The 16,196-nt window shown below is 35.0% G+C and overlaps 1 protein-coding gene across 4 annotated transcripts in view; it reads left to right on the top strand.

Annotated features, from left to right (window-relative positions):
- kn (EBF transcription factor knot) overlaps window positions 1–16,196 on the top strand; it is a 301,491-nt gene that overhangs the window by 87,933 nt on the left and 197,362 nt on the right. For all 4 annotated transcript variants that reach the window (XM_089239429.1, XM_089239428.1, XM_089239430.1 and 1 more), the window contains exon 5: window positions 14,385–14,458. In XM_089239429.1, the coding sequence (XP_089095555.1) occupies window positions 14,385–14,458 (74 nt within the window). The remainder of the gene's footprint in view (window positions 1–14,384; window positions 14,459–16,196) is intronic.

Raw genomic sequence — 16,196 nt, 5'->3', positions numbered from 1 at the left:
AGAGAGAGAGAAATATAATTTTAAGCTATCACTTTTCAATAATATAATTTTTGAATAACGATAGTTTAGGGCTTCTAGCGACAGAATCAGTCTTTAAATGCATTTCTTTTTAGTACAGCCTATCGATTTTTTTTCAATTAATGAAAATTACTGTTGCAAAGAATTACACCAGAGTCGTGCTCGGTGTGAAAGAACGAAAGTTACAAAGGAGAATAATCCGATTGCTAATGTCGCACAAAGTATTTTGGATCTTCGGAAATTTTTAACCCCTGTTTTCTTAAATCTGTTCGTGGAGAAATTTTTTTAAAGAATCTCAATATGGAAGCGATCAACCGTGCACGTTTATGAAAGCTTTCAACTTGGACGTGGTGCTATCTTTAACGAATTTAAAGTGAAATGAGTGTATATTAATATGAATGACATCTGCAAAGCTTCCCGTATCTCGTGTAGACGAGAGAAAATTTCAAAGTCTGTGCGCTTAATGAACCGATAACTTGCGAATAACTTAGAACGTCGAAGCGGTTTTAAATATGAAAACTTACGATAGCTATGCACCATTTAGTTTAATGAAGAAGGATAGGGGTCTCCTCCCCTGATCAGTTATCTAGATAATCATTTACCATTAATCAACTCGCCCGTTTTAAATATGGTGAGGACCGCTTATCTAAACTTTGTTGATTCATGTACATAGTTGGGGTGACTGTAAGCTCTCACTGACTTTTCTTCCTTTTCCTAAAACAGATTTTTTAATTGCATTTTATTCTTTCTTCGATCATTTTTTCACTTAAGCGCGCATTTCTTTTTTGTCTATCTTTAACATTGTACTAATCGTTATTAATACAGTACATCGATCAATTCTAGACGCTATTTAATACTTGCCGTCATCAAAATTAAATTTGTTAAACGTTAGAAAAAAATGTCAGCGTGTAATGATAAATAGATAAATTAGTAAGAGAATTTATATACTTGAACAGTCAACATGTCGTCATTTGATCAAGTCTTTCGCACCGCAGACATTTTATGAACGCGAAATCAATTTAGACAGTTGTTTATGAGCAGCTTACGATTTTTTTAAACGGCTGTTCTTAAATTGCTTCTCTCGTTAAAAGGTTGTTCAGCGAAAACTCGGCGTAGGAACCTTTTTTTGTCGATATATGCTGCTATTCGTCATCATTTGCCTGTTGATGAAAAAACCCAACGAAATTACTTCTTTTGTAAACACTGGTTTCTATCAATATACACTATATCTCAAAAGTTTATAGGCTCTTGCTTTTTCTGTATAACTTTTGTAGCACGCTGTGTAATGAAATGCAATTTTTTCACTCAAAAGGAAAAAAAAAATGTTTTAATAATATAAAGAGCATTTTTCATAAAATAATAAAAATTGTATTTATATAATCCTTAATTTGTTGGAAATACGTGTCCCAAAAGTTTATAGAAACTATTGAGTATATGAAAATTTGAAACGCCTAATTGTGACGCAAGGCTTGGAAAATAATTCAGTAACTAAATTCCATAAGATTGGAATAAGGTGCAAGATAAACTTTCGTTTACAAGACTGCAAAAGCGACCTAGCTTTCAGTGAATAAGATTAAAAAAATTTTGAGACTGAAGTTGCAAAGTTAGACTATTAAATGTTTTTCAAAGGCTTCAGAAAAATCGTTGCAAAAACATTATTTATCACGTTTCAGCCAGTAAGATGTCTTACCATCCAAAATCTCGTTCTGGAAGACCTCGATATACGACTTCACACGAAGATAGACTGATAAAAGAATGATGTCTACCTAGGTGATGTTTGTTTGCGGAATCTCTCAAGCTTTTTGGATTGAATGTCGTCAGATACGGCTTTAAGAAGAACTAAAAAAACTGGTATTATAGTTCATATGAAAATTGTCCGTCAACTAACATTCTCAAGGCACTACATTCAAACACACCACATTTTAGGTTAGAGTGGTTAGAGTGGACTCAAAATCACGTAGCTAATAGGGACAAATGGATCAGTGTTATTTTCAGTAACGAAAAGAAATGTAATTTACATGGTACCGATGCATATACGAGGTATTGTGACTTTTTGATGAAAAAAGCTATGCTCATACTTCAGAAGACATCAGGGTGGAGGTATTGCGATTTTATGGGTGACCTCCACAGTCAATGGACACCAATCTTTGGCAATCTTAGATAAGAGACTGGACAAACAAAAATACATATAGACACTAGGAAATCATTTTATTCTTTTTGGTTACAATTTAGAAGTGGGGGGGGGGGGGTGTTGCAACTTCTTTTTTTTCAGCAGGACAGTGCTTCCACGCATATGTTCGACGGCCATCGATGATTCCTGATCTCAGCAATATACTCATTAGGTCTACTCCAATGGGCGACAGTTCAGCTCGGTGAACGTCTTGAAACATGCCACAGAATCTGAATACTACAATTTGGACCCACAACTCCAACAAAGTTTAATTCTTTCAATGGAAGATCGCTTGTTAATGTCGTTCAAAATAATTGAAAAACTATTAGTTATTAATTAGTACGTAACACGCGTTTGTCAGAGATTATAATGTATTTGATTATTCCATAAATTTTTGGGACAGCCTTCATTTGTATTTGTTTTTTATTTTGGTAAAAAACTGTTTTTTCTTTCAAATGAGTTGTTGAATGCCAATCATATCTGTCTGTAATACAATATATTTTACAATTTCATGCATTTATTTCCATTCGTCTGAAAAATAACTTTTTCGAGATTCTATGAGCTTTTGGGACATGGTGTACAGAGTGCACAGCTACCAGCACGCGTTTTACCCGTATTTTTATCCTATTTTTCCAAACTTTTCTCCGTTTTTTTGAATTAAATATCTCAGTGAATATTCAAATATCACATCATTCAAATATCTCGCCGCTTGGACAGTCGAATGGTTAGGAAGCTAGCCTCTCAACGTGCAAGTCTGGGTTTGAATCCCGGTTCAGTCTACTAACACTAACAAATTCCCTGGGCAGATCATACAGATTTCTCGGGAATATGTGATGATCACATTTAATAAATATATATATGTATATATTGACCTTCAGAACGTGGAAATGCTTTCTTGTCGGGAGAGACAAGACAACAACGTTCTCGTTGGCTTTTTCAGCACAGGGTGTCCATATAAAAAGTTATTTTATTTTATTTTTTATTTTTTAATTTGATAGCTGCACAACCCCTTACGACATGAATGATAAGTCTGAGTACTACACGTTATTTGGATACTTTTTCTAATTGGAAGTATGCCTTCTAGCATCAACGGTTTGCTAGTAAAATGCGGTGCGTGCTGGTAGTTTTTCACAAAGGATATTTTACATTCTCTGAACTGCCACATCTACGAATTGTCATTAAAATAATCGCAATAAATACGAGATATTCCAGGAAGATTGATTCCCATGAGATATATATATATTTCATATATATTCTGGCCTCTCTTTATTTGCAACAAAGATTGATTAGGCCTATTAAATTTACATACTTATTCGGGGGTTACATGCTTATTATGTTCACATTCAAAAGTTTCAATTTCATCCAAAAAGAAGAAAGAAAGAAATTGAATTTTTTTTCTTCAACATTCACATCTCACGCGAGAACAATTTATGATGATCATGTAGAGAATCGCATAACCCAGTTGCCTTGTAGGAGAAAGCATAACGGTGTGTATTAAATAAATAAGTACTACCGACTAACATGAGCGAGAGAGCCTGATTGTTGGGATGTGTATACTTTTCGTGGATTATTTTAGCTGGTTCTGCCGCGACACGTAAGATCTCTCAATATAGCACCAACGGCCTCTCGCACGAAGAAGGAAACCTTTAATGAGCTGCTCACTAGATTATATCAGATTCTAGGCGGGATTTAGCGATTGAAGGAGCAGATTCAATCACTGAATCCTTAAATTCTGTAACCGAAGCAAAGTATCAGCGACCTTCTGCCGCCAGTTTTGCTTCGAGCTATTCCACGCCACGGCCGTTTAATGTATTCGAGACACTTATACGGTCGAAGAGTAGCAATTCGATTGCTTTTTTTTCTATCTTTTTTCAACCTCGAACCAGGAGAACGGCTATAGATAACTTCGCTACCATTGGCTTCACATTTCAGTAATTACTTGTACTTCAGGCTAAAAGTACCCCCTGATCGTTTCTCGAAGTTACTGTTCAAAGGACTTGGGGAATGGTAAGAGAGGCTCCCATAGAAAGGAAAAAAACGACTGTACAATGCAATGAATAATGGAACAACGGAAGGAATGGAGAGACGAGAGTTGTGCAACCAAGTCCAACAAGCTTTTTCCCCCTGCACTTCTACTTCATTTTTCTTGGACTAAACTTCCTAAATTTTTTTCCTAAGAATATTCTTCCCTGTTCCATTTTCATCAAGATCTCCGAACAAATTGACACAATATTTTCTCAAAGCTTATTTCTGCCTCAATTTTATTTTTCATGGAAGTAAATTGATCTGTATCAATCTTTTACAAAAGAATGAACGATCGAACCGAAAGGGTTAATTGTAATTGTTCTAGAAATGGTTTTGAGGTGAAAAAATATATTAGCGTTTGTGGAACCCTCGAAGAATAGACGTCATGTTTTTTCTCCTTCAAAATATTGATTTTTTAATTTGTAGATCTTTCCTGCGATAGAAAAATCTTCAGTTCCTAATCATACACATGCATATAACAGCACACTCCATTGTTTTTTTTCTGATTTTTCGTTGTTGTTTTTTTTAGTTTTTTGCTTTTTGCAATTACGTATTTCCATTCGGGATGGTACGATCAATTGTTAATCGCGGTTGGAAATTTGTGTGGAGTTGATCGATCGATCAACCCGACTAAAATTTTCCATATAACCCTTTCAGACACTCTACGCACAAACATGTGGGTTGTTTTTCTCACTTTAAATATTTAACCCTCAGGGAGTTCTGCCCTGACTTCAAGGATTATAGGATTATATGTGTGTTATCGTCTGAAAAGGGTAAAATTCCCAAAAAAAAGAAAATGATTTAATTGACGAAATCAATCGGACACGCTTCAATCACTTAAGGTAGCCGACTATCTTTCTTGTCACTTTTCCTTTAAAATGGTACTTGAGTGAGCTTTAACAATATTTTTGATATAAAGTGTCCCGAAATAGTGAACATTATAAATTACAATAAATTTTGGTAAAGTAATACAATACAATAAATTTTGGACTACTTGTGTCATTTTCTATGAAAGTCACTTTTATGTCAAATTTTAAGCAAAACTCATGTAATATCCCAAACACGATTGCAAAAAAATTACTACGAATGGAATGTTTTGTCATTTTCACAGTAATGGAGAAGGTTATGAACTAAAAGTTAGGATTGTATGGCATACTCAAAATTACACTCAAATCTGTTGATGTATATGTTAATTTTTTGAAATTTCATTCGATATAAAACACTTTAATTAGAAAAAATACATCTAGTAGGCCTTAGCTTTTTAGCTCATAGCCTCAACAATATATAGTAGGATATCATATTAAAATTATGTAATGATAGAAGGAAAGAGTTTTCAGAAATTATGTTTCAAACTCAAGTAAAATGTCAAAAAATAGCATTCTTCGTAGAACACGTTTAAAGTTTTTATTCACGTATTACTTGCATGTAAAAATGCAACACTACAGTGGACGTAACTTCGATTCTACACTGGTGTAAGAAATTAAGAGAATTTGCAGACTTGGTCAATTATCTCTAGAACTACTGTACCGATTTTAATGAAATTTGATATGTACATATAAGTACATTGATACAATGCAAAACAAATAACTATTCAATAATTGTAATACACGCGCACGATCGTACGTAACACTCGTTGGAGTCGGAAGGTATGAAACAGCGGTTGCAGAATAAACAAAAAAATGGGTTAATAGAGGGTATGGTCCCCTCTTACAGATATACACTACTACACCAAACTCCAACTCTGGCCATATCGCAATTTACTGCCATTAGTGAGATGAGTAGGAAGTGAAGGCGCTGTCTATCGGTGGTCGCCTCGACTTCGTTAGGGAAAAAATATAAATATAATAAATATCTTATCTATATCCTCCCTTGGGTTCGAACCCGGTACCCAGACAACAACCTTCACGATGGTAGACGAGTATCTTACCATCATGCCACTCGGGCACCCTTACAGATATACAGGTCTCGCAGCGTGATTTCATACTTGAAATAGAGCAGTTTATCATTTCCTGTGGCAATTGGTCCCACTCATTCAGCAACGCTGTTTTCATTCCCTGGATGGTTCCCTGAGGGGGGTTGCGAGTTGCAATTGCCCTCCCCAGAGCGTCCCAGACATGCGCTATAGGGTTAAGGTCTGGAAATCTGGCTGGCCAATCCATCCGGCGAATATCCTCACTCTCTAGAAAATCGTCGAGCAGAAGAGCTCTATGTGGCCTCGCGTTATCGTCCATTAAAATGAACTCAGGGCCAACTGCACCCCTGAAAAGGCGAACATAGGGCTCCAAAACCTCATACCTCACACCAGTCACAGTGCCTCTTTCAAAGACGTGGAGAGGTGTGCGGCCATCCAACATGATGCCTGCCCAGACCATTAAACCTCCTCCGTCATAATGGTCGATTTCGCGGACATTGGAGGGTAGGTAGCGGGTCCCTGGTTCTCTCCATATGAACGTACGGCGAGAATCGGTGCTTAGGCTGAACCGGGACTCATCAGTGAAGAGAACGGTCGGCCATTGATCCATCCTCCAATCTCTATGCTCTCTGCACCATGATAAACGGATTCTCCTTTCCGTAGAAGTGAACGGGACGCAAACAGCAGGTCTTCTTGCAAACAACCCTCTCTCATGAAGTCTTTTGGAAACAGTCACCCTTGATAGACGGGTTCCTGTGGGTGCATACAAGTCACGAGAGAGCTGAGAAGCTGTAGCACTCCTGTTACGCCTCGCTATAATCGACAAATGGCTATCTTCTCAGGCCGTCGTGGCTCTTGGATGACCTTGCCCAGGCTTTCTCTCGATGGATCCGGTATCCTGGAACTGTTTCCGTAAGTTACACACGACGCTGGGCGTTAAATTGAACTCTCTACAAATCTGGATTTGAGATTGGCCTGCTTCTAGCCTCCCCACAATTCGCCACCTCATTCCATCATCTAAACGTTGGTGGTTACTCATTTTTACTGTTACAATTTGAAATTAACCGATTGCTGCAAAATAACACCAAGAAATTCGCCGAGGTGTGCTAGCGAACGAAATGCGTCTTAACTTACGTGCGCTTATAAAGCCTTATTCTCTACTGGCTCCGCCTACACACACGTGTACGCTTACGTATTTGACGTACAAGATTTGCATGTTTGTCTATAAACAGTGGTTTTACATTCAGTTCAGTTCTTTTCATGAAATTCGATAAAATGTGCAAATTCTCTTAATGTATTTCACCAGTGTAAGTGACATATAAACAGAGTCTTGTTTTGGAGTTACAACAAATAGGGCTTTCATAAAAAATAAAAATCTATATTTTCTTCCAAAATGACATTTTCAACGTAGTCGGATTCCTTAACGCTGGTAATTTTCAGCTGTAATTGTGAAAATCTTCTAACCTTTCTTTTATGCGCAACAGTGGCGTGATATTGCAACCCTACCGAAGACAAGATTATTACACACACACCCTCTCATCTCGTTCTTACATTTTTTTCCTCTCTCATAAGCAGATAGATTTTCTAGACTATCTGCCCTATCTAGCCTATGTGGTCCTATATAGTACATTCGGGTAATATAGAATATCAGGTTATCTATGCCTTCAAATATGGCTTTCAAGTGGAACAGCGTTAAAAAACTTCAAAATGCCCCCGTCATGCTATAGAGGCAGTGTCGCTCGGTTGCCACCATCATCACGGCTGCAATAGGAGAATATTTGTTTTTCCACCTCTAGAAATTTACTCCGACGAGGTTTCAAAAGCGTTTATTAATTGTAGGAAATACATTATGCCCAATAATTTAAAACTATGAGCACAATAAACATCACAAGTGTTGCATTTTATTGTGCTGTGCTCATTTTTAGCTAACGATTCTCTCTGGTTAGAAAGAACGCTATTTTTTCGTAAATGTTGTGTCGGGTAATATATAATAGCCTACTATAAGTACCGTAAAACGGGTTGAATAGGAATAGTGGGATGAATAGGAAAAAACTTTGCAAAAGCAGAAAGGTATTCCCATATTACATTCTCAAAAAAGTTTACGTACCCTTTTTTTTTCACTTGGCTAACATGATTATACAGTTGGGAAATAAAGTTCTGTGTTGTTGGCATCACTGCTTTCATGTTTACAAGAGTGTAAACCACGCCATTAAAAAACACCCATATTTGACATCGCCAAAACTTCTCCTGTAAGTACAAAATTACTGTCAGTATAAACGTAGGTTTTTTTTTTTTAAATTCTTATAAGCCTATATAACGATATGTCATAATAGCATTTCCATTTTTCTTTCACAGTGAATGTGAAAAAATTACTAGCTGGGATGCAATAGATTTTTAATCTGTGGGGTGAATAAAAAACTAAAAGACGTCCCAAAAAAGAAGCCAAGATTATCCCCAGAATCAAATTCTTCTGATTACTCAGACTACTCCCTACAAGAGGGTGGATTCACATCTACACATCTACACTCACCGTATCGTGTCAGACACGGCAAAGATAGTTTAACATAAAACCAATGAATGTATTCATATCTATCGTATCGTGGACAGGGCCTTCTTAAGAACATCATGGGCCCTCGGGCCAAGTGATTTTTCTGAGACCATACCGGAAAATTCTCAATAAATTCAACTACTTCTCGTTTTTCTGAAGCCCTCTTCTTTGGAGTCTCCCGGGCCGCGCCAGGGTGGTCCCATGCGTTAATACGACCCTCATCGTGGACAGAGATTTTTATGTTAAAGAATGTTGGCCGTGTCTAATACGACAAGCCGAATGTCTGTAGATGTGAATCCACCCAGACAGTGATAGACAGCTTGTGTTATTAACAGCAACCCTGATGAATTTTAATGTTATATTTGAATCTAACATTCAAATTCCAGACAGTCCTAGAACACCTGAGACTTGTTATAGTCTTGGACCCCTAGTGATCAAAGTGTATGGTAAGACCAAAGACACATTCAGGCTCTTTGTTAGTAAAATGCTACATCATCAAGATGACGGGTATGAGGTTTTTTCAAGCAGGCTCCTCAAGCTTCGAAGTTTTTCTGAACGAAAGAAGAGGCATTTTTTAGATTACATGATATTGTAAAAAAATTTTTGTAACAATTCACATTTCTTTCATGATAAATGTGCAGGTTGTATACGTTCCCATTGATCCTACACGTTAACGAATAGGAACAAACAAATAATTTAATAGGTGTTCCTATTCACCTCACAGAGAGGTGAATAGGAACACCATGTTCGTTTTAATATATAGTTAACTTTCTTGGTACCTATAAAAAGGATACAAACAATTAGCTAAAAAATTAATTTATTTCAGAAAATATTTAATATTGTTTTTTTACATTTAAAGTTGAGATTCGTTCCTACTCACCCCGTTTTACGGTATTATCTAAGTTGAATATCTCTTCAAGATGGAAAGAGAATAAGAAAGGTCTAGAATAATGTGGGCCCAATTTGACTGTTTTGGGGCAGACTACGAAGATTGCATTTCTGGCTTTTGTAAATAGACCAAGACACCGCCGCATCATCAATTACAAAAAAAAAAAAAAAAAAAAAAAAAAAAATGAAACTTTAATTTTCGAGAACTCTTGCTTTTGATCAACTCTAATTAGTTTTCTTCATTCTCAACCCACTATTCCATATTACCCCAAGAAAATGATATTTTTTGATAAATGATATTTATTTTTGAATACGATACTTGTAATAGTAATTTTTGAATACGATACTTGAGTACGATACTTCAATGCGAAGACAATAAACCAATTTTTTTAGAAATACAGGTTTCAAGTCCCTAACATGTTTGAAATTAGAATAATCGAAAAAGTAAAAGTGTTATTCCCCATTACCCAAATGCAGAGAGAGAGGCTACTATATACATGTCGCGATAGCATTGACACGAAGATATTTAAAATTATATGAAAAATACAAATAAACATTCTGAAGAGTTGTGTGCCGCAATAATTAGATTTTAATTTCAAGATTTAAATATTTCAAAATGTGTTGAGGGTCATTAATTAGACACGTTTAAACGAACATTTTAAACATTATATTCAATTGGCGTTTGGGCCGTATTTAAATTGAATCAATTAAATCAATTAATAAGAAACGTTTCAGAAACATAAAAGAATATATTATCGGTATATGAACTATTGCAATGCCACTCACACGCAAAAATAAATGTACTCACCAAGGACTGGTCAACATCGCCCTCCTTGCAGCCCAAACGGCCCTTTGACTACATTCTTAAAATTTTTGAGGTCCTCTGCTGAAGAATTATGAGCACCCCAAGGAACTACTTATACGCGAACTACTTTAACGCAAAGCCGAAAGAAAGTGAGTGTAACTGAGTTACTTCTACGCGTTGAAAGAAAAAGCTCTAATTTGATTGGTTAATTGAAGCGTGGGAATGAAATGATATCTACATTTACGTTTTAATGTCTGGGCGCCAATCAGTATGAGCTAAAGTCGTGGTGCATCGGTTTTAATCATATATCTCTTGCTTACCACTTTTTCATGGTAAGCAAGAAATGATTTGAAAGAGAAGAAAAGTGTGTTTCTCTATGATTAAAATGAAAATAATTGCGCATAGGATGAAAATAATTGATTAAACTTTTAAATTAGCAATAGCATAGAGCTAAAAACAAAAATGACTGACAAAAAGCAGAATAAAAAATTTAAATGTGAAAATGTTTTGGAAGCACAAAAAATTTAAATATGAAAAATTTTGAAGTCGGAAAATTGAAGAATAGATTATAGAAGCTGAAAAATTGAATTGAAAATTATAGAAGGTGAGAAACTCAAGATTATCAAAGCTGAAAAATTGAGGATTATCAAAGCCAGCACCTAGGCATTTCATCGGAAGGTGGGGGGGGGGGGGCTACTACCCAAACATTAGACGCTGGACGAACGCAAAACGTTTCCGAGAGTACTTGGGAAATGCCCAAAGTACTCTAAACCCTACGTTTCACCATATAGTACTAAGGAAGTCCAATAATATGGAAATTTCAGACATTTGAATAGAGAAAATTATAAATAATAAAATGCAATTAAAATTATACAGAGAACCAAAAAGCAAAAAACCACATGAGAATTAGGCCTACCTATGAGTATGAATGCATGAAAAAGTAAACAGTCTTCATCTGGTGGAGTCACTCGTCACAACTTAAATGTTACACTGAAGTATGAGGTGTCAGAAGGTAGCAGGAAAATATATATATATTGTTGCCAACAAAAAAATTTTTTAAGCTTTTGCAAAGCATTTGAATAATTGTTTGTTTTATTGCGTATATTTTTGGTACGAGAAAGTTGAGAAAAAACAATATTTCCAAAAGTATTGTTACTGATGTTTTTAGATCTATGCTGTTTCAAATTTATGATTTTAACCAATATGAAAATATTTACGCATCCACTAAATATTTCAGTTGCCTATGACGCTGGTATCAGTTTGATTTGATAATTTTATTTAATTTTCAACATTAATCAGTTGCTATTTATAAAATTTCAGAAACACAAAAGATAAAAATGGAATTTGTGTAAGCGCGAAATAAAACCTATATGAGTGGGTCGTTATTGGAGGGAACCCCATGCATGGTTCAGAAAGTGGGTGTTTCTGAAGAATGGCTATGCCTAATTGAACTAAAAGTGCCAACCCTTGTTCCCCTACGTTCCTTCCTTCTTAAAAAAGCATGTTGGACGAAAAAAAGTTGGAAAAATATATTACAGAAATACAACATATGAAAAATATAGAGCTTCAGGTTATAAGTAAATAAAAAATCTATGAAAAAATACACAAAATTACAGAAATTACAAGAAATTTACAAAAAATTGCAGAAAAATAATAAATAAATAATGAAGTCCGAAGAATAATAAAAAAAAATCGGACACAGTTGTGTTGTTTTGAATGTAGGATGTTGAAGAAGGTGGGGTATGCTGTGTTGCAAAAGATGCAGCTTTGGAAAAATTGAGAAGTGCTGTAGTGAGAAATTCGGTCACATATGTATTGTTATTACATATGTGACCGAATCTACATATTTGTGAAATGAGAGTGTTTCTGAATATTTTAATGCTAATATTGGCAAGGCTATTGGCAGTGGATATTGAGTGGCAGTGGCTTAAACAGTTAAAAAAAAAAGTATTTCTTTTGTCGTATACGCATGTTTCCCATTCATTCCTAGTTTTATATATTTTTAGATCCAAGAAGTTGATTTGGTCTTCTTTTGTGGTTTCCTTCCGAGAAAGCTCTTCAGATTAAATGTTGGGAAAGACACTGTTAAAAATTGCTGTTGTTGAAGATGATTAGATCATCAATATTAACCCAATAAAGTTGTATCGCAGTTTGGATTTTTGTTCGAAGAAGTGAAGAAGGTTGGCAAGGGCATTTGAGTAACAGGTCCTCATTGGTATTCCTTTAATTTGTTTGTGGATATGTACTCCATTGAAAAGTTTTCAAGAATGCAGAAGTTAACAAGGCTTTTTTCCAGTGTGTGTAATTCAATTCAAGGGAACCTTCGTATGTTGAAAGAGATGAAAACAGATGTCAATGAGCTTATTGTGTGGTATACTGGTGAAGAGTTTTTCTAAGTCAACATGTGCAAATGTGAGATAATGTTATTGTTGTTGATAAAGTCAAGGACCTTTTGATTGTTGTTGATGATAATGCTGTCTTTTTCGATGAGTGTTGAGTATATTGTTCAGTGCCGTGAAAAAGATTTTCCCTGCAGTATTATTGTAGCTCTCAGTCCCACATCTTGCATATCTGAATATTTATGGAATTTGACTGTGGCAAAGACATATGGAAATTCAAAAGAGTCTCATATTTTGTTCCAAGTTTTTTTTTTTTAATCAAATGCGAGAATTATTTTTTTGATTATGTTAGAGCTATTGTTTATGAGAGAATATGTGTTGGTATCTGCATATTCCTGGAGAAATAGTTTTTTACAGAGGTGTTTACACATATGATGCAGTTATTATTAGCTTTGCTATTAGCTTTGTCAACTGTTGCGCCAATGAATGACTGTTTGAGGTTTCTTATGCTTGAACGCAGATTCATTCATGAAATATTTTGTGTTTGTGTGTGTTGCTCCGTTTCAAAAGAGAGACTTTTACATCCTTCAAGAACTTGAATTTTCATTCTCTAAAGAGGTCAATGGGCCAGCTATATATTTCCTAACAATTTTCTAGATGAAGATATTCACTTCGTTCGAGACATTGTCTATGATTGTGTGCATAGGAAAATTGTTTTCTAGTCCCAATTTAGCTCCTTCTCTGACATGATTTCTCTCAATTTATTATTTTTACGATATCAAGGTTGCCTGTGATGCAGTCCATAAAAGCTATCTACAACTTCTTTGAGTTAAATTCTGGTCTATTGCAGTGACAGTCTTCCTTGCTGATGAGGTTAAGATTCTGTGACTGCTGTGATTATAGTTGCAAATAGTACTTTTTAGGGTTTTTACATATTTAAACATATATGTAACAATTACGTATTTTATACGTATAAAATTCCTTGTGAAGAAGGAAGAACTTGCTGTTTTTGCAGAGAATGGACCTGAAGCCAATAGGCTTAACTTCTACATTTTTGAAAACTTTCTTTTCAATGGCATACATATCCACAAACAGATTAAAAGAATACCAATGGGGGCCTGCTACTCAAATGCCCTTGCCAACCTTCTTCTCCACTTCTTCGGACAAAAATCCAAACTGCAATACAACTTTATTGGGTTAATATTGATGATTTAATCATCTTCAACAACAGCAATTTTAACAGCGTCTTCCCCAACATTTAATCTGAAGAGCTTTCTCTGAAGGAAACCACAAAAAAGACCAAATCAACTTCTTTGATCTAAAAATATATAAAATTAGCAATGAATGGGAGACATTCGCTATTCTGACACTTGTAGTGGATTGCGATCGTATGCTCCATCAAAAATATTGTTCATCTTGAGAGAGTGATGAGAGTACTTCTTCAACCCTTCAATTTTCTTTAAACAGTTTACGAACACACTATATAAATAAAAATCAAGGCACACACACACACACAATACGTGTAAAAAATTATAACATAGCCAAAGTAAAATAAATTAGTTGCGGGAGAGTACTTTATTTGAAAGCTAGTTTTATGTAATAGTGTTACTTAATAGTGTACTTAAGAAAAGAAAAAAACAGTGTTGAAACTTATTTTTTTTATCTTATTTTTAAAACAGGCGATCGTCTACGAAGGCCAAGACAAAAATCCCGAAATGTGTCGAGTATTGCTCACCCACGAAGTCATGTGTAGGTCTGTATGCATTTCGCGTATTTAATGATATTATTTTCGCGCATTAATGACAGAGAAAATCTTATAGCAATGATTATGAACAGTTTTCTTCAATAGTTCTTGGGTGATGTTGTTGCATGTGTCATATGTATTGCATACGAAAAATGAAATACATATTAATGAGACGATAATATTCGCATTTGAATGAATGATACGACGTACAACTTTTGACTTGTCAAGTGAAAAATTGAGAGAGATTATGTTTATTTATTTATTTTTTCAACCTTTTGTCATGCGTGGTTTTCGATTCGAGATATATACAATCTTTCGCACTCTGGAATTCTATATTTTTCATTTAATTGTCTGATAGGCTTATATTTTTACGATCTACAAACAATTATTGTATATTTCAAACTTAATCACTAAACATTAATGGTAATTTTTGGTGAAACAGCAAAAATTGATCATTATTAATTTCATCATTGATTCGTATCACTGAAACACACAACGTTTCTTTATACTAATAGTTAAAGATTATTTTTGTTAGTATTAGTGATCAACTTGATCTTTTTTATCTCTGAAATGACGATATGCACGCAATTCTAGTATTTCCAGTAATGAAAAAAGTATGTGCACGAAAATAAAAGCAGTCGCATGTATCAAAATGATAACGCATGCATTATTTTGTTTTAAGAGAATATTGCACAAATGAAACATACTGTCGAAGTGAAAAAATAAATTCTCTTTTCAACCACTTTCCTTACGAAAGCGATATATATATCGCGTCCTAGAGTAGCTGGAAAAAATACTTTAAGGATCTGTTTTGTTTTTTTTTATTTCTCATTACATTATCGTAATGTTTGGTAAGTGATAAACATATGAACGGAATTGTATTTTTCTTCTTTTAAAAAATTAGCACTGTTTTTTTTTCTCTTGCTATTGCTCTATCTTCTTACACATAGTTTCTGAAACTTTTCTCCCATCGCCCTCTTCTTCAAAAATTTTTCATTTTCATTGCCCCCAAATCTCCTACAGGATCATATACAAATACAAATAAACACAAAGGCCACAAAAGTCAAATTGCCCAACGAGGTAGCTGAAAAAAGATGCCCATAAAGAATATGGATATCAAATGTGACTAAAATACAGCAACCTAATTAGATACTAAACCTATAGATTCCATTGCCCCCCTCTCCCAAGTGGCGATATTGCCCACTTTAAGACACACTTTCCTTTCTTTCTTTCAAACCGAACACGGTCCATGCACTATCGCCGTCAGGCAATTTTGCCATTTCTCCAATGGGGCTGGACCGTGGTGTATGTGTGTGGTGGGGGGGGACTTCATTTTTAATAATAATAATAATAAATAAAATAAAAAATGAAATCAAATAACGCACAGTGACAATATATACATGTAAAACATACACTTTAGCAAACACTGAGCTAGCATTAGCGGTATGAAAATCAACTTTATGAAATGAGAAGAGAGAGGGATATATATATACACATACACACACACAGAAAAGAATTATTTTAAGAAAAGGGAAAGAAATTGAATTTTATGAGAGTGAAATGAAATAGAACCTACCTATGCAGTGGGTCGTCATCAAGGTCCACATGCATAGTTCGAAAAGTGTAGGCGTTTCTGAAGGGTGGATATGCCTAATTGCTTTAAAAATGCCAACCCTTGTTCCCCGACGCCTGCCTTCTCAAAAACATGTTGGACGAAAAAAGAAAATAAAAAAATGTTAAAAAATAC

The sequence above is a fragment of the Pholcus phalangioides genome, unplaced genomic scaffold, assembly GCF_987345545.1.
Source record: "Pholcus phalangioides strain wild (caught in Gottingen) unplaced genomic scaffold, Ppha-v1.0 ptg000011l_1, whole genome shotgun sequence".
In the NCBI taxonomy this organism is placed as follows: Eukaryota; Metazoa; Arthropoda; class Arachnida; order Araneae; family Pholcidae; genus Pholcus; species Pholcus phalangioides.
This window is presented reverse-complemented; position numbering and strand designations above follow the sequence as displayed.